At 39.5% G+C, this 19,554-nt stretch overlaps 1 protein-coding gene across 1 annotated transcript in view; it reads left to right on the top strand.

Annotated features, from left to right (window-relative positions):
- The first annotated feature begins 890 nt into the window (after positions 1–890).
- Positions 891–19,554, top strand: part of LOC136864106 (PP2C-like domain-containing protein CG9801) — a 278,336-nt gene continuing 259,672 nt past the window's right edge. Inside the window, exon 1 of the mRNA XM_067140681.2 lies at positions 891–1,126. Within this exon, the coding sequence (XP_066996782.2) occupies positions 987–1,126 (140 nt within the window). The 5' untranslated portion in view covers positions 891–986. The remainder of the gene's footprint in view (positions 1,127–19,554) is intronic.

Genomic DNA, 19,554 nt, shown 5'->3' with positions numbered 1-19,554 from the left:
TACTACATTTCATCATCATCATCATCTGTTTACCCTCCAGGTTCGGTTTTTTCCTCGGACTTAGCGAGGGATCCCACCTCTACCGCCTCAAGGGCAGTGTCCTGGAGCTTCAGACTCTTGGTCGGGGGATACAACTGGGGAGTATGATCAGTACCTCGCCCAGGCGGCCTCACCTGCTATGCTGAACAGGGGCCTTGTGGAGGGATGGGAAGATTGGAAGGGATAGGCAGGAAGAGGGAAGGAAACGGCCGTGGCCTTAAGTTAGGTACCATCCCGGCATTCGCCTGGAGGAGAAGTGGGAAACCACGGAAAACCACTTCGAGGATGGCTGAGGTGGGAATCTCTACTCATAGTTTGACAGTTGACCTCCCGAGGCTGAGTGGACCCCGTTCCAGCCCTCGTACCACTTTTCAAATTTCGTGGCAGAGCCGAGAATCGAACCCGGTCCTCCCGGGGTGGCAGCTAATCACGCTAACCACTACACCTGTACTACATTTACGAAAGAAAAAACATACGCCTGAACCCAGGATCGACCACTGCATGGTAACCCAAAACTCTATCCACTGCACCAACTGTACAGTCCGACAAACTCCTGTTGACAGAGGTACTTACCATACATGTGGTTACAGTGTTGCCAGATTGCTACTCTTTAACGTCGTTTTTCTGCCGGATATACTCGCAAGACGAAATTTTGTAAGAGACATTTTTTTATTGCTGGCATGTGAGGAGTCGCGCTGCGACGTCCGAGTGCGCGAATTACGCTTCATTCTGTATATCATGACCGACTTATCAGTAGTCCGAGTTCGGCTGTTGGTATCCCTTCCTTCATAGCCTCTTTGACCTGTGGCAGGGAGTGTGGGATTCTTTATCAAGAATTCTAAATCTCTGCTTTGTGTATTGATTGTACAGTGCACGTCTGTGGCGTAGTGTTTGTTTTGACATGTTATCATAATTGGTAAGAAGTTTCATGTGTGATCTGTCAATCAATGATGCCTTCCATTAGAAAGAAGGTTGCTGGTTTTATTAGGCAACTTTCTGTGAACAATCAAGCTGAAAATGTTGCCAGCGACCAGTGTGATTCTTCAGGGTCATCGTCTGGTTGTTTCATTCAGCGGTACTTAAGCGGGTATGTATATCACCGTGTCTTTGTTCTTGAGTGCTTGATTAATAATTAGTTATTTGCGTGTGAAATAACTTAAAAATATACCGTATGTAAGTTGTAGTAATGTTCGTAAACATGTAAACATTTTTCCTGCATTCCGTGTACAGTGTTCGTAGTGTAGAAATAAAAATACAAATGTTGTCATTGGTTATTTTATTTTAAAGTAGATTGGTTATACATCAGTGGAGTTCTCAGAATTAACCTTCCTAGGAATAAAGTGTTCCCGAATGTGCCTTAATGTGTCTTAATGTTATGTTATGTATCATACCGGACCCTTATTTATATTTCTGTAGCAGGCTATTACTTTTATTTTTGTCTCGTACTTGTGGTGTATTTAATTGCCATGACATATTGTTCCATTATGACGGCTGTCGTGTATGATATGGTGATGCGAGTGGTGGTCTGTTTTGCTTTGAGCACAGTGCAGTTTTGTGTGTGTGTGTGCTTAATGATTCTACCAATACACAGCCTTTTTTCCTTTCAAGTAACTAGGTCATACAATTTGGAGTTTGTCCATCCTGGTGTAGAATCTCCCTTTTTTTTTTTTTTTTTTTTTTTTTAAGTAGGGTATTGGAACATTTCTCAACTATAGTTTCTGTAGTTGCCCCAAAAGTCAATTGCCAGGCAATTACAAAATGCTCCCTACATTCATAAGAATATATTTACAATTCTGTAGTTCTGATTATCAGTGGAGGAATTTTAAAGATATGCCCCCAATTTTTTATGTAAGACAAAATTCAACTATTTGCTGCTCAACATTAGCAACAGCAGTCACAATTTGCAGCGCGGACATCCAGTATGACTGTCTTTTGTTTGTTTCTCTCAGAAGACTTAGCACTGCTCAAGGGTGCACAAACTCAAGGGGACTTAGCAACCATGGACAACACCATTGGTGTACATTGATAAATCTGGCTAGTCACAAAAATTTGTGCTTGGGGTAATCAAAGGGATCTGGGGTTGTAAGCCCTCAGGTTTGGTTTTGCCAGCATTCCCTAGGGTGACAGTAGCACATTCTATGTTCACTAGTGGCTAAAAGCTGAATTAATAAAGTATGCTGGATAGTGACAAAGCCATTGGTTTGGATTGTTTAGGTCTGGCTAGTGACAAAACAGTTGGGCTGGGGGCATATGCCCCCAAGTTAAGGCTGCTGCAAAATGGCCATTATGCCTTTAACATTTCCTAGAGAGACAGAGCAGCTCATTCTGTTTGGCAGTGGCAGAAAGTTGAATTAATGAAGTGTGCCAGATAGTGACAAAGCTGCATGGATTGATAACTGATGTTAATATATTTTGAAAAGCATCTCACTGCTTATAGTCTAAAACTCCTTTAAAAAGTCCACACTATATCACTGTTAGAGTGGAATTGTAAACCGAGCTCGATAGCTGCAGTCGCTTAAGTGCGGCCAGTATCTAGTATTCGGGAGATAGTAGGTTCGAACCCCACTGTCGGCAGCCCTGAAAATGTTTTTCCGTGGTTTCCCATTTTCACACCAGGCAAATGCTGGGGCTGTACCTTAATTAAGGCGGCTTCCTTCCCACTCCTAGCCCTTTCCTGTCCCATCGTCGCCATAAGATGTATCTGTGTCGGTGCGACGTAAAGCAAAAAAAAAAAGTGGAATTGTAACAGTTATGACAGGCATCTTATTGAGCTGTGCCAGCTAATCAGTCAATTCGCAGCAGATATAATCTATATTCAAGAAACTTATCTCAGGCAAGGTCATCATACGGTCTTGAGAAATTTTAGACTATACTCGACAGAATGGAATTATAGTAACCGGGCTTCCAGTGGCATTGGTACTTTTACTCATTCTGATACCTACACCGGAGGAACCTGCCTGGAGGCAATAGCGGTACGTGTTTTGTTGCCTGTCATAACTACAGTTTGTAATTTTTATTTCCCATCAGGCCAGCCTCTTAATATCAATGATATAATTGACCTTATAGATCAGCTCCAACCTCCTTTTCCATTATTGGGTGATTTTAATGCCCATCACCCATTATGGAGGTCTGAAATGCCTTGCCCCAGAGGAAGGAATTGAATCATTTAATAGGATAGTTGGATTTATGCATTTTGAATATAGGGGAACCAACGCATTTTAGCATAGTGTAATCTGTTCAGCCGTGTGCTCGTTCCTCTGCTTCGGTGGGATTTACACTATGACCTACCTCTGCGACAGTGATCAGTTCCCCATTATTCTTACTTTGTTGAACAGAAATCCATCCAGGCTCCTCCCCGATGGATTCTAAAGCATGCTGATTGGCCAAAGTTCACATCATTAGCTGTCTTTTAATGACGCATGATCCTGTAACTTATATCATAGAAGTTATTCTTGCAGCTGTTGATGAGTCCATTCCATTTTTTTGTGGAATTCCTCGGCGTAAACTCGTTCCATGGTGGAATGAAGAAATTGCAGCAGCTGTAAAAGAATGGCGCTGCGTTCATAAATGCTACCGTTGGCAGTTTACTATGGCCAACTTGGTAATATTTAAAAAACTAGATGCTAAGTGGCGAGTTCTTAATTTGACAGAGTAAGAAAGCTTCCTGGGGAAAGATGTCGTTCATGACATCACATACACTGTCATCTCAAGTGTGGACTAAACTTTGACACATTTTGGGAGTGGAAGGATCATCCTCAATACTGGGAATTTCAGTTGCAGGTAGTATCGTCACAGATCCACCCACAGTTGCTAATCATCTAGCAAGTTTTTTTGCAGTTGTGTCTGGTTGCAGGAATCACCATCCTGATTTCCTTGTTCTGAAGCGGGAGGCAGAATGCAATCACCTGAGTTTTGCCACTCGAACTTAGAGGATTGTAACATGCCCTTTATGGAGTGGGAATTCCGGAGTGCTTTGGTGCTTTGCAAGGACATGGTTCCCAGACCAGATAATGTTCATAACCAGATGTTGAAACACCTCAGCGATGATAGCCTGTTATATCTTCTTGGGGTATTCAACAGAATCTGGATAGAGGGTGAGTTTCTGTCACAGTGGCAAGAGGGAATAGTAATTCCCCTCCTCAAGCCTGACAAAGATCCTAAGTATGTAGGAAGTTACAGTCATATTTGCCTCACTAACTGTCGGTGTAAAATATTTGAGAGGATTTATTATTTAGCGTATGATGCTACAGTTGACAATCGATTATGTACAAGTTCTTAACAGGCACAAAAAAATTATTCTATATACATAATATATATACACAAACTCCACATCAAAAAGGTTAATGTGGGTGTTTTTCAGTCTCTCATAGACGAATGTCCAGCTTTTCCAGCCAAGAGAGTGGCTCAGGGGTCACACAATGAATGTCCTCGATGGAACCAGCAAAAGCTCGCAGATGGCAGTCCTTCAGAATGTGCAGGATGGTTTGTACTGCAGCACCACAGTCACAAGCTGGAGAGTCTTTCCTGCCCCACTGAAGCAGAGCAGAAGCACTTCTCCCAACTCCGCAGCATATCCTATTGAGTGTGGTCCAGGTGGAGCGAGGAAGGTTGAACCCAGGCAACTTTGTAGTTGGTTCCCTGATGTTGACAATGCCATGAGGGTGTGATTCAGACCATTCATGTTTCCATATTTCATCAGGCTTGAAATGTGAATTAACTAATTCCTTTGCCTGCCTTCCAGGCAGGTTTCCGTGATTTGAGTCTCATTATGGCATTTTCATCTGTATCCTGATGTATTGGGAGGTAACTGTTCTTCGCTATCCTGGTCTACAGTCTGACAAGGGCGCTTTGCCGTCTGATGTGAGGAGGCTGAATGTTGCTCAGTAATGGTAACCATTGAATAGGAGTAGAGCGCAATGTACCAGATATAATTCTCATTGTGTGGTGCAGTAGGACATCAACCAGACTAGTGTGGGAGCTATTGAGCCATACAGAGGAGCAATATTCAGCTGGTGAATATACTTTTTCTAGAGCAGTTGTTCGTAGTGAACATGCATCTGCGCCACATGAAGTACCAGCTAATCTACCCAGCAAGTTGTGTTATGGCTTTTAAGCTTAGCAGCCAGTTTCTCAAGATGACGTAGATAGGTTAAAGACCTGTCTAAAGTTACACCCAGATATTTTGGGTTGGTATTACACGGCAGTGTGTGGTTTCCAAACCTGATCGTAGGTTGATAGTTTGCCAGCCTGTTATTTAGGTGGAACGTAGCTATCTCTGTCTTTAGTGGACTAGGTTTCAGGCGCCATTTTTTGAAATAATCATCCATCTTCTCAAGATCTTGGGTTAGAATGTCTTCGGCCTCGTTGAAGTCTGTTCTTTGTATGGTGAGGTTGATATCATCTGCATAGATGTACTTGCGAGATACGATTTCTGGGAGAACAAATATTTATGCTACCACGGCTGCTTCCTGCCCATTCTTAGGCCTTTCCTGTCTCATCGTCCCCATCGTCGGTGCAACGTAAAGCAAATGGCAAAAAAAGCCATCTTTTCTATGTAGGTCTGATAATTGTTCTGTAGCATAAATATTAGTTTCCTGCACCTGATAATTGTTTTGTAGCATAAATATTTGTTTCCCGTGCAATGTGGGAAACGACGGGTCCATAAACTCCAAGAATACAGACAACTTTGATTCAGAATGACCTAAATATTTGTCTCTCAGTCTCCTGATACCCCTGGAGTGTCTGTAAAGTGATGAAGAATTGGTTGGTTATCATTATTACTAACCCACACCGTCACTATGTTTTGGTTTCACACACGGGGGTTTATGTATGATTTCACGGTCACTCATATGAGACGAACTTTCACTTAAATATCTTCTGCAATATTACCATAATCATCATCACTGTCCTCTGAAACTAAAACACTTTCGATTAACTCAGCAATAGCATTGGTGTAACTTGCCTGTACTATGCCCAGAACCATGGCTAGGAGATTGACTAACACCTTTGGAAATGTTCATGCTATCGGAGGCTACAATTAGGCAATAAATAACAGTGCAAGTTCTTAGGAGGAGAGCTGTAAACAAGCCACATTCCGGTTATATTCACGCTTTTCAGGGTTGATCAAAATATAAGCTAGTACATGAATTACATGTTACAAATTTCATATTTGGTCCATATTGAAATGTACATCAATTTAAGATATTACTAAAATTTATTAGGATCAACCTATTCAATACAATAGAATTTACAGAGTTAGGACTTACATCCTATTAAACTAAAATTTGAAGGGACATGTTTTGCCCTTTAAAAGGGCATCGTCAGCCTTTTTACACTCATACTCAAAGATAAAAATCAGGATGATACATGAATGTCACGTTAAATGAGTTGAGTGGGTTAGTAAACTCCCAGAGAGAAAGTGAAGCTCTAAATAGGCAACGCCAGTCTGGAACTCGAAGGAAGGCTGATATAAAAAACCCGTCAAAGGGAATAAGCACTAGTGGCTGAGAAAATCTGGAGATAAGTCTTGTAAACCTTATAAAACGAAGGACGTGCTTGTTACTTGTTTGAGTGTGGAAAGGAAAGTCATATAGCCAAGGATGTAGGTGACAGAATGCCATAGGCTATCCGCAAGGTGCAACGTATTCTGTGGACACGGTCAGATGTGTCAACTGTAAAGAGTTTGGCCATGAAGAATGAGAGTGTAAGCAAAAACAGAGGGACAGAGAGAAAAATGCGAAAAGGGACGTAAACATAGTCTGATCACAGCAAGAATGGAACTGAAATAAAAGTCTGAATAGTATTACGAGCTACAAGTACAATGGGGCTGGTCATAAGCAGACCGAATGCCAGAAAAGCGGTCGAAAAATACCACGTGATGTTACGAATGTAATCAGGTGGGCCATGAAAAGACTGAATGCCCACCTAGAAATGCATGGCTTATGCCCAAGCAATGTTACACCTGCGGTATACCAGGACACCTACAATGGCAATGTAAATTTGACATCAGCCATGAATTGAAAGCAAACCCTGGAAGTAAGACCAAGAACCTGGTAGTAAGTTTGTATCCCGACAGCCGGGCTGAGTGGCTCACACGGTTGAGGCGCTGGCCTTCTGAACCCAAATTGGTAGGCTCAGTCCGGTGGTATTTGAAGGTGCTCAAATAAGTCAGCCTCGTGTCGGTAGATTTACTGACACGTAAAAGAACTTCTGCAGGACAACATTCCGGCAACTTGGCATCTACGAAAACCATCAAAAAGTAGTTAGTGGGACGTAAAAACAATAACATAATTATTGTATCCCATAAGAAGGTGCAATGTGGCATCTGAAAACTGGTTGCCATGAGTAAGGATTGTTGGTTTAGCTTGCGAAATGCTATGTTACCAAACTAACAAGGGGCCACTGGAAACCCATAAGGACACTGTAAAGAGGCTAGTTGAAAAGCAGCAAATAAAATCTGGTGTTTATTTAGCAGCATGCCTAACAAGGAAATGTCCTGAAGTACAATAAATTTTCAGCTGTAGGACAGCATATGCATGACCATAATCACAAATTCACAGACATAAAAGCAAGATATGGAAATTCTCAAAATCGTCAACAAAGGACCCCTTCTTAACATTATAGAAAGCTGCTTCTTACATATAGATCAATGACACTTCAGAAAAGCCAAATATCCTGTTTGACCCTCCAATTCCCATTTTTAGGAACGTCAAACCAAGAAGTCATAATACAATTTTTCATACTATTCACAGCCCCTTTCCTCATTAATTAAATCCCCCTTTCCTTCTCTCCCCTTCCCTATCCCCGCCCTCTTCGTTTGATTCTCACAACCTTTAGTACGAGGCACATAACAGTAGGCTACGCACCACATGCCGTAACGAAAGGTAAGTCTCATATAGTTGCTAGTTGCTTTACGTTGCACCGACACAGATAGGTCTTATGGCGGCGATGGGACAGGAAAGGGCTAGGAGTGGGAAGGAAGCGGCAGTGGCCTTAATTAAGGTACAGCCCCAGCATTTGCCTAGTGTGAAAATGGGAAACCACGGAAAACCATTTTCAGGGCTGCCGACAGTGGGGTTCGAACCTACTATCTCCCGAATACTGGATACTGGCCGCACTTAAGCTACTGCAGCTATCGAGCTCGGTAAGTCTCATATAACCTGTGCCATTTGATTAGCACTCTCTCTCCTTCGGTTCATTACTTTGTCTATCATTTATTCAGGTTAACTTCATGGACACCGCATTGAATTGCGAATGTATACCAGCTGCAAATTAAGAACGTGCCAGTTATTTAACCATAGAGCCTGAGTTTAATTTCGTCATATTTTACATGTTGTGCACAGAGTTCATCCCAGATGTTTTTAACACTTTTTAATTTCATTTGTGTGTGTTTGTACATTTGTTTTAGTTATTGGATGTGTTTGTACAGTTTTGTGTTAAGGTTGATGATGGCCAGCCAAGGCTGAAACTAGTTCCTAGATTAGAAATGTAATGTAAACATTGCATAATTTAATATTGAAAAGGTGGACCATTACGGCATAAATTTAGTTATTATTATGCTTAACAAGGTCAAAAGATCATGTCACTTGTTAGCATGCTGAACACAACAGGTAAGGAGTGGAGATTGAGAAGCCCTGTTGTGGAAATGGTAGACTTGAGGGAAGTGACTGTATCAGTAGCTGTAGTATACAAGGTTGAGAGATCCCCCTTATCTAAAGAAAGTAACGGTGTTGGATAACATTCCGAATATAATAATTATTATTATTCCCACGTTGGTAAAACCATAGCTCAGAGAATACACGAATATTTGGGAATAGATCACTTAGCAGTAAGAGACTACAAAGAGAAACCGGGTGGTCAGCCAGTGACTTACGATCCAGTTTTATGCATCCCTTCATGTTTACTACAATTCTGAAAGACATCGGTCCTTCTCCCTAAACCAGGGTAATATAATGAGGTGTGTTTACGGGCTATAAGGCAGCTGGAATCGTGAGCATAGCTTCACAGACATCAATGACGATACTAAACATAAACTCTAAGGGCCCCCTGCTCAACATAACCGAAGACTTCTGTATTTCTTTGGACCAATATGCTAATCCTAATCATAACATTAATGATATTACAGAGAAAACCAGCATCATTTTTGATAAAGCCATTCCGGCATTAAAGAATGATTACCTCAAAATAGTAAACACACGGTCTAACAAACTAACGAATCACAAGCCTGACCCCGCCCCTACTTCCCCAATAGTCACTCCTTCTTCCCCTCCACCTACATCCCCCTCCACAGCTAACATGAGCCCCAGACGCACTCGTAGTAGAACACAGCAAGCCTTCAGACATATTGGTACAAGACCTCCACAACAACAATAGTAAGTACTCTCTCCATATACACACCAGGCATTCCTTCATACGTACATTATACTTAGGCCTATATTAGCTTATCTTTACAGACTACACCACAAACAAACATAGACGAGAGAGGTGTTGCCACCAACAGCTTCTATATTCAAACTCAAGACCTGCAGTTTATTATATTAAAATTTACTGGAGTACATCACAGTTGGATTATATAACACAAAATTTTTGCATGACGAAGGTTCATACCAACATGACATAGAAGCAAAGGAACCATACAGAAGATAGAAGAATGGAATCTAAGCAACATGAACTTTTAATAAGCATTTTAATGTGTTAAAACTTCTTAAGTGGTTTATATTGTGGCCCATATGTTTTAATGTGTTCTGTATACTCATGTTCTAACTTATTGTAACTTTTTACCTTTGACCACAGATATTTTAACTTCATGCTACTGTATACTGCATTTCAATCCCCCATTAGACATCCGGATGTCTAACACAATAACAACTTGTGTTTTTGTCTAATGGCTGGAAACCAATCATGTACTAGCTGATGATGGCCGCTAAGGGCCGAAACCGATACTAGTGTAATCTATTTACAATAAATTGTGTATTGATTGGGGGAAAAACACATTTCTTGTCTATACATTGAATCTATCAATACGGAAAAATGAAATTTATAAACAATAAAATGTTTACGTCTTATCGGTCTCCGCTAACCATAACCTATAATAATGTCAACCATCTGTCTGTGTGACAAAATTCTATTTCAACACACCACTAGGAGTGCTTTATGTAAAGAAACAAAAGACGCTCACTGCCAAACACGTTCAGAAATCTCACTGAAATGTGTTAATTTGTCTTTAACAATTGTTTCATATCAAATGTTGGAAATGTGTCCGTGAAACAGAGCACTTTTAAACAAAGTGTTAAATTAATAACAATTATTAGTTAACATTTGTTAAGTAAAATTTAACACACAGTTGAAGAAACCGGGCCTAAATGGCTGCGGTGCTGAGTGGTCAATGAAGACAGTTCTAACAAGCCTAGAGGGTATTAAATGCCTTTGTTACTTGGATGATATTGTGTTAACGAGTTGAAAATATCATAACCAGAAGCTTCGAGACATGTTTCAAAGACTAACAGAGTCCAATTTGAAATTAGGGCCAGATAAATGCAAATTTTTACAAATGGAAGTCGCCTTACTAGGACATGTAATTAGTAATTACAGAAGATTGGATCCAACCAGATGAAAGAAAAATCCAAGCAGTTAGGGACTTTCCTCAGCTGACCATTACAATGCAATTAAAGGGATTTTTAGGGTCATCAGGCTATTACTGTATATTCATGCTGTGTTCAGGGGATAGATGGTTTGAACCCCACTCTCAGCAGCCCTGAAGATGGTTTTCCGTGTTCTCCAATTTTCACACCAGGCAAATGCTGGAGCTGTACATTAATTGAGGACACGGCCATTTCCTTCCCACACCTAGGCCTTTCCTATCCCATCGTCACCATAAGACCTATCTATGTCAGTGTGCCATGAAGAAAATTGTAAAGGAATATCACCAGTTCCTGGTGCTTTTTTTCTGGTGAGATCTGTCGTTGCCTTGTCAGATTCTGATCTCAGAATTGGGTCTTCCCTCTCATCATTGTCCACCATCTCTTCTCATTCCAGCCTCTGTTCATGAAATTCCTGTCCCTTATAGAGGTGTTCTCTGTGCTCCTCCTCCTACCTTTTTTTGACTTTTCCTTCTTTTCTAAGAGTGGTTTTACGTCTCAGCTCTTGATGGTCATAATCATCATCATCATCATCATCGTTGATTTTCACTCAGGCAGTCTGGCTGTGAGAATGAGCAAGCCTCTTCTGGAGGCTTATTCTGTTATTTTTAAAGCAATACCACTGACTGCCAGTGAAAGGGCTTTTATTAGCAAAGTGAATAGTTGTTTGCATTTTTTAAATCGTTCAGTTTTCTGTATTTGTTAGACACAACAGAATCTTTAAATCTGTAGAATCATACTTATCTAGAAGTGAAGAGGGAATACCAAAATTTTCACAGTGAACTCAAATATCGACAGTAGATGCTGCACTGTTCAGTATTGTACTATTTTCCATATATTAAGAGTTGACAAAGTGGTGCCAAAAAGGAAGATGCCTTGCAGCTGCATTTTATTCATGATTTTGATCATCAACAAGGGAAATTTTTTTTAAAGCCAACAACACCATTATTTCACTCCATTGGATCTAAGGTAAGAGAAAAGTAAGCTTAAATAATCTAGGGGAGTTATTAAGGTGACCAAATCATTGATGGACAAAAGAGAGACAGGAATGGTAAAAATTAGGGACATTTAATCATTATGAGGGACAAAGTTATTAGTAAAACTGTTATGTCATTTTTCTGTTATAAAATCATACCTGTTTTCTGTTATAAAACCATACTTGTTGATTTTGCTGCTTATGATTCACAAACACAGCACTTTTAAAGATATTTGTACTTCTTGCTACTCCTGGCACATTCTAATGTCTTTATCTTTCAGCATTCTTTCAAAGATGTCCTTGCACCCTCAATTGAAGTTAATTTTGACTTGGAGTTCAGCGTTCAAGGTATCTACATGAAGCCTCTTTCTAACTTCAGACCACGAAATTCTGGCTTGACTGAAGGTTCTCTCCACAAATACATTTGATGGTGGGATTGACAACAAGAAATTAATGAATTTACAAAACCTGCCATGAGCTTTGTTTAATTAGTGTCAACCACTTTTTAAGGCAATCTTCACTGGTTTTGTTTACACTAATGTTTATAGATTCTTTAGGGACCAAAAGTTCTTCATACAGTTAATCAACATCTAGTATGTTCTCTAAATCCAAATCTTGAATTAATCGGAGCACATTTTCAAAGTCAATTTCTTTTTCCATAACCATAACACCGAACTGGAAGAAAACATTCTCTTGTTAAAAATCGAATGTGGATGTTAAATCAATCCAGTTTCATACCACTTGTTGAAACCATTCTGCATAGGAAGTTTTTCTTCTTTGAGTAACTTCTTTAAAAAGGTGATAGTTTTGAAATGAAAAAAAAAAAAAGTCTTCTATTCATTGTTTCAATTTTTACTTACATGTTTCCATTATTTTATAAACAACTACAGCAAGCAGGTCATTAATCCCTAGGGGTTTGACAGTCTTATGGAACAGCTTCAGAGTGTTGTATAAAAACTGCAAGTAACACTTTGTCCTAGAAACATCAGTTTCAGCATCTTGGAAGAATTTGTGTATCAATAATGCACAGTGTTCCAGTGAAATGATATAAGACTTCCGGCAGGCAAACTGTGTAAAATTCAATCAATAGCAGGGTAAATGCTAAGCCACCTTGTTGGCACATGCCGAAGAATTTCAGCATAGTCAATTACACAAAACTCAAAGAACACTCTTAATCTCTCCATTCTTTTTGAAGTTGAAAAAAAGTGATTATGGTATACACTCTGTTTACACAGGCCTCTAAATTAAAAGTTTGAAGTCTTTCAATTGCATATTTAGCAGTATTATGTACTTTATAGGCTGAACACGAGGAGTGTATTAATGTGTTTTTTCTTTTTTTAAGAGTGTGTACATTGAATGTTCATGTCCAGAATTAACATTTGCACTGTTGGCTGAATATGTTGAAATGTTCGTAAGGCTCAAATTATACCAGGAGCAATTTAATGATTATTATCGTAATAGTCCAAATGAAAACGTACAATACCACTGAAGGAATTGAAATAATAATTATTGGCAACATGTTAGTATATATGTAATTAATCTCATAATAGAACCATATTGAGAATAATATATTAAAATTATAAAATTATTTTATTAACAACCACCTACTCAATACAATACACTCATTGAATTATAAAATAATCATGAGGTGTCTTAAATAATGGAACATGTTTCGTTCGGCATAGCGAACATCATCAGCCATTAATGTATAAAGACTAGGTCAGGGCCCTGAGCTTAAGTGATCAAAATTGTTAAAAGAATAACAATGTCGTAATAAAAAGTAATATGATAACATTAGACTTAATTTGTAACAGTATGTACAGATCAACAGCGAGAATTTGTGGTGAAATACATTGAACGATGGCAGTCTGTGAAGGTAAAAACAATCGTGGGGTTGTTAAAGTAAAAAAATAGATATTGTGGACATTTAAAATATACGTCAGTGCATGAAGCGTGGATTAATAGGGAACATGCATGATCCGGGGTTTTAATTAAAAATATGCTAATCTGATACAAAATTGCATGCAGAATTCAAAAATGTGATCAGAATGTACAAATAATAACTCCAAACATGATAAAAATCTACGAAAATGTCACGTCACGCAAGTACGCGATCTCATTGGCCTGACGTCATCGTACAGGTTGACTGAATTAGCAGACGAAATAACACGCAGTGTGCTGTGAGAAGCAGGATACACTTCGCGTATTTCTACTTTACGTTGGTGTCTTAGTATGGTTAAATTCGAGGTCTATACATTGGATAATAATCTGAGTGGTATATTTTAGACTTAAAATGAATCCTGTGCAGACAGTGAGGCAGAAAACTTATAAATGGTGTAGAGTTCCGATGTGCAATAGCACATCGCATACCATCCCAAACAAATTGTTTATAAACGTTCCAAAGACGCTAAAACTAGGGAGAAATGGATTTTGGCGAGCTGCAGAAATGCTGGTGATATATCGGAAAAGTCTACAGTTTATTTTTTTGAAAATTTTAACGTAAGATGAATTTGTTTGAATTTTCAAATCACTTTTCCATGTCAGCTGTTCTAGTGGTAAAACTTTAAATTTTAATGTATGATGCTTTATTTAAATGCTTCAATTACATCTTGGAATATGAAAGTAATAAACGGTGCATTAAATAATGCTGATTATTAAAGTATTCTCCAAACCTAACCTATGTTTTGGGTGATCCATGTCAAGATAATAAATCAAAGGGGTTATGAACCATTTTGACAGCTCTAATTCTACCAATATATCTTGGCATGGGAGAGTTATGTATGTCTTTATTGAAGAGCTTAATTGGTAAAGAAATTCAGGCTATATCTAAATACCCTATAATGTAGCAAAGAATAGGCGTGTACATCATGAAAGGAAACGACGTGAATTTAACAAATGTATAACTCTACACAAAACCAATGCTTGTCTGTTGGAGTCTTATAAGTTAACAATGCTCAATTATAATAATTATCATAATATTAATGAAATAAATAACATAATTGCACACAGGTGAAAATAGTGATGTAGGTGTTTAAAATATAATCCAACTTAGCCTAAGTTTTAGGTTATACAAGCCAAGTCAATAAACCGAAGGGTAAAAATACCGCGCGAGTTGGCCGTGCGGTTAGGAGCGCGCAGCTGTGAGCTCGCATCCGGGAGATAGTGGGTTTTGAACCCCACTGCCGGCAGCCCTGAAGATGGTTTTCCGTGGTTTCCCATTTTCACACCAGGCAAATGTTGAGGCTGTACCTAAGGCCACGGCCGCTTTGTTCCCATTCCTAGGCCTTTCCTGTCCCATCGTCGCCATTATGTGACGGTGTGACGTAAAGCAAACAGAAAAAAAATTAAAGTCACAGCACCCAAAGACATTCCTGTATTGAACGACTAAAATGTCACCAGGACACTTTTCTTTCCTGATATGCTCAGCTTGTTAAAAGCCAAATGTAATTAATGTTATTGGCTTCACGCCCCGCTAGCTACCTCTACGATTTTCGGAGACGCCGATGTGCAGGAATTTAGTCCTGCAGGAGTTATTTTACGTGCCATTAAATCTACCGACACGAGGCTGACGTATTTGAGCACCTTCAACTACCACCGGACTGAACCAGGATCGAACCTGCCAAGTTGGGGTCAGAAGGCCAGCACCTCAACAGTCTGAACCACTCAGCCCGACTTGTGAAAACTAGATGAAGTCATATTTACCTTTATCATGTTTAACTTTTTCCCTCCACAAAGATATTTAATTCTATTTCATGGGCCCCGGAAGTGGGTAGGCCAGTTGTCCCAACCATAAATATATATTTTTTGGGGAATGATAGATTATAGCCCTATAGTACTATGATCTTTCTTTCTTTCCTTCTTTCTTTCTTTCTTAATCAGTTTATCCTTCAGGGTTGGTTTTCTCTCGGACTCAGCTAGGGATTTCACCTCTACCACTTCAAGGGCAGTGTCCTGGAACGTGAGACTTTGAGTATGGTGATGCAGCTGGTGAGGAGGGCCATTACCTCGCCCAGGAGGCCTCACCTGTTATGCTCAACAGGGGCCTTGTTGGAGGATGGGAGGATCGGAAGGGATAGACAAGGAAGAGGGAAGGAAACGGCTGTGGCCTTAGGTGCCTGGAGGAGAAGTAGGAAAATACGAAAAACCACTTCGAGGATGGCTGAGGTGGGATTCGAAACCCTTCTACTCAGTTGACCTCCCGAGGCTGAGTAGACCCCGTTCCAGCCCTCGTACTATTTGTTTTCAACTTTCATGGCAGAGCCGGGAATCGAAACCGGGCCTCCGGGAATGGCACACATTAACCACTACACCACAGAAGCGGACTAGTACTATAATGCTACCTATATGTTTATGTTAGTGCTGAAATCCGATTTCTTACTTTACTAATGCTGAAAGCCCGAAAATGTAATGTTATTCTTTAATAGGGGAATCAGTCTAGAAGGAAATGTTGAAAGTGATGTGATATCTATCCAGGTTCAGTTGTTATCCTAATACTATGGGTTACAGTACATTGCACGTATATAAAAGATGCCACTTACAAACTTGCTTTTTATCCGCGAAATTCTGCGGCCACAAAAGTCACTATTTTTCAAGAATGATGACATCTACACATGATAGATTGTCTGATTGTGCTGTTTTGAACCTTTCTTCTGTCATTCTGAAGTTATTCGCGATCATGAATAATAAACAATCGGCTTTAGCAACGGCTGATGCACAACGGCTGGTAGAGCTCCATGCGATACGGGATCGTGACGTCACAGCGCGCCGCTTACGTCAGAGGCCGTTTCACTCGCCTTGCGGAAAGGCACTATTAAATATTTTTTTAATGGTAGAAAACAAGGCAACATACCACAATGTAATACGTTTACGTACTATTTCATTGGTGTACTTTTCAAAAAAAATATTTTTGAAAATGATGCATGTTCCCAATTATTGACAATGGAGTTCTTTCAATTGTGCAAAAACTAAAGTTGAAATAGAGTTAATTGAATAGTACGAGTCAAATTCAACCAGTCAAAAGGCGCATGACGACGTAACTAAGGTTGATATGACATGATCTCCGATAGTTGCGAATTCTGTAGGAGAGACAATCATAATGCCAGAAGGAAATACAAGTTGAACTAGTCCACATTCACGCACTAGCAATAAAATTAAAATCGTATACAACGTAGAACATCAATGATGAACTCATTAAAGAGTAACTGCGATCTTGAATATAGGGAGAGTTCTGGCAATCCGTAGATGGATGAAGCAGATTATGGCACAATTGGAGTTTGAAATCTGGAATGAAAGAAAAGGGAGGAAAATGAAGTTATGTTATAATGGAAAATGAAGAAGGAGAAAAGAAAAAATTGAAAGAGGAGGCTTACCCTTGGGACATGTTAGTATGTCCACAATTAGATGAATTAATTTGTTCTGAATAAAATAAGCCTCCCTCCACAAGTTGTTTAATGTGATTTTGGGTGGATAAGGGCGCTAGTACATCTGTTACTATTGCTGTAGCTTTTGTCCTTCCCAAAGAAATATTACTGGCTATTTGTGAGTCTGGAAATAACACAGGCACTAATCTTGAACCACAATCCAAATATCAGTAAGGCATATTATAAACAGCATTATGATAAACTTTGATCACTTCAGAGATTTAAAAAATATTGGAAATGATACATTGCTGCCAATGTGCCAACCTTGACTGAGTAATTACTAGGGAGTGGATTTCTATGTAATTACTTTTTTTTTTTGTGTGCATGTTTTAACACAATTTACAATGTTCATTATTCCTGTTGTGTATCCCCAAGTGTTAAAACCCAATGTTATTTAACATAAAAACCCATATTTTCACAATTTAAAAAATCTAGATACATATTTTGAGAAAATCCATAATAAGCACATAAATTGGCAATATTTGTTAACTCATCAAAATTTAAAATGCTACTGTGTTATAAAATGGTGCTCATATTCTTACTTTACGATTACGGTCTACTTTTTTAACGGTGTACCTTACGTCATATTTCTTAATATTGTGGCTATTTATGGACCTCCCTCAGTAAGTTCGAAGACTTGCTGGTCACTGACTATATATACCTTAGGTAGCATTCTAACTCGCTCTTGTTAGTCAGTCAGCTCTGGTTTTGTTTATAGAATGTCAGTGAAAGGCAAACACAGAGAGATAAGGTGACGGGAAATACTGTAAATTAAACTGCTCACTGGGGACTGGGAAGATATTCTCAGTGGGATTGTCACTCCTAAGAGTAAGGTTAGTTGTTCAGGTCCATATATCATTCTCATGGTGGTGTGATTTTTTCTGAATTTCAAAGAGAGAAGAAATATTTCTTTCAGTGTCTGCTGCTATTCTTTTTTATTGACACAGTGATTCACCCTAAATGCGTGCGTAACCTGCAAAACAATGTCGAAAGTGAAGTCAAGTACAACTCGAGTCTTCAAGAGGTATTTTAAAAACATTTTCACTACCGATGGAAAAGTATTGTTTTGCCAGCCATGTGGTAAAACAGTAAGTGCCTATCAACGTTCTCACGTAACCCAGCATTTGTCTGGAGATAAGCACATTGCGGCTGCTTCGCATGTGCGTTGGCGACAATTACTAATAGATGAACCAGCTCCTTCAAATGCAGGCCCATCCAAATACTCCCAGTATTATTTAGATTTATGCAGAGCATTTGTGTGCGCCAACATTCCTCTTCGCAAAATAAATAATCCGGGGCTGAGAAATTTCCCAAAAAAACACATTAATTTTGAGCCTCCAGACGAATACACATTAAGGAAAAATATCTTCCAAGATGTTACGAAGAAACTTTACAAAGAATTCGGGCAGTTTGTGACAGCAAAAAACTGTTGGTGAGCATTGATGAAACCACTGATTCAAGTGGCAGAAAAGTAGGAAGCGTTGTAGTTGGTGTGTTGAAGAATGATTCAACTGCTTGCGAACATTCTTATTTGCTAGTGTGTAAGAAATGCCTGCTGCAAACCATGTCACTGTAGCTTGGTTGTTTATGAAGCCATGCACTTACTTTAGCCAAAAGGTGTAAAATACAACAATGTTTTGCTTTTACTTACTGATAGTGCAGCTCACATGAAAAAAGCAACCGAAGGCCTTCCTGTAAGCTTTCCGAAAATGATACACGTAACTTCCGTAGTTCATGCTCTACACAGGTTATGTGAAACTGTAAGGGCTCAGTAACCCAAAGTGGATAAATTAATGTCTAATGGCAAACAAGTCTTTGTAAAGGCACCCTCAAGAATCTATCTGTTTAAAGAGAAAAGTCCAGGTCCTGCACTTCCTCCTCTGCTTATTGTCACACAGCGGGGTACCTGGCTCAGTGCGTATACTCTCCAGACAATTTCAAAAGTTTTTCATCTGTTGTGAATACACTAGATAAAAATGACTCGTCTTCAATTGAAATTCTTCAAGAGTTACTGAAAGACAGCTCTCTGAAAAGTGATTTGGCATTTATATCTGCCAATCTAAGCTTCTTGTGTAAAACCCATGGACATACTTGATAAATTCACTAACCTGTTTCTCCACAACAATGAAGGAAGTACGTGCTGTTGAAAATAAGTTAGATTCACTCTCAGCTTCGCAGTACAGGGGTTGCAGCCCTGAAAATGGTCTTCCGTGGTTTCCCATTTCCACACCAGTCAAATGCTGGCTGGGGCTGTACCTTAATTAAGGCCACGGCCGCTTCCTTCCCACTCCTAGCCCTTTCCTGTCCCATCGTCGCCATAAGAACTATCTGTGTCGGTGCGACGTAAAGCAACTAGCAAAAAAAAGTGTGAAGTTGCTGATGGTGAAATTGAAGGTGTTAGTTGTGGTGACATTCCTCTCTTTAACTATAAACATCTGACGTCCTTTGATGTGGAGCTATCGTTTTTGCAGTATAAGGCATT

Source organism: Anabrus simplex, chromosome 2 (assembly GCF_040414725.1).
Source record: "Anabrus simplex isolate iqAnaSimp1 chromosome 2, ASM4041472v1, whole genome shotgun sequence".
In the NCBI taxonomy this organism is placed as follows: Eukaryota; Metazoa; Arthropoda; class Insecta; order Orthoptera; family Tettigoniidae; genus Anabrus; species Anabrus simplex.
The sequence above is the reverse complement of the archived record's forward strand: the minus strand, read 5'-3'. Positions and strand labels throughout refer to the sequence as shown.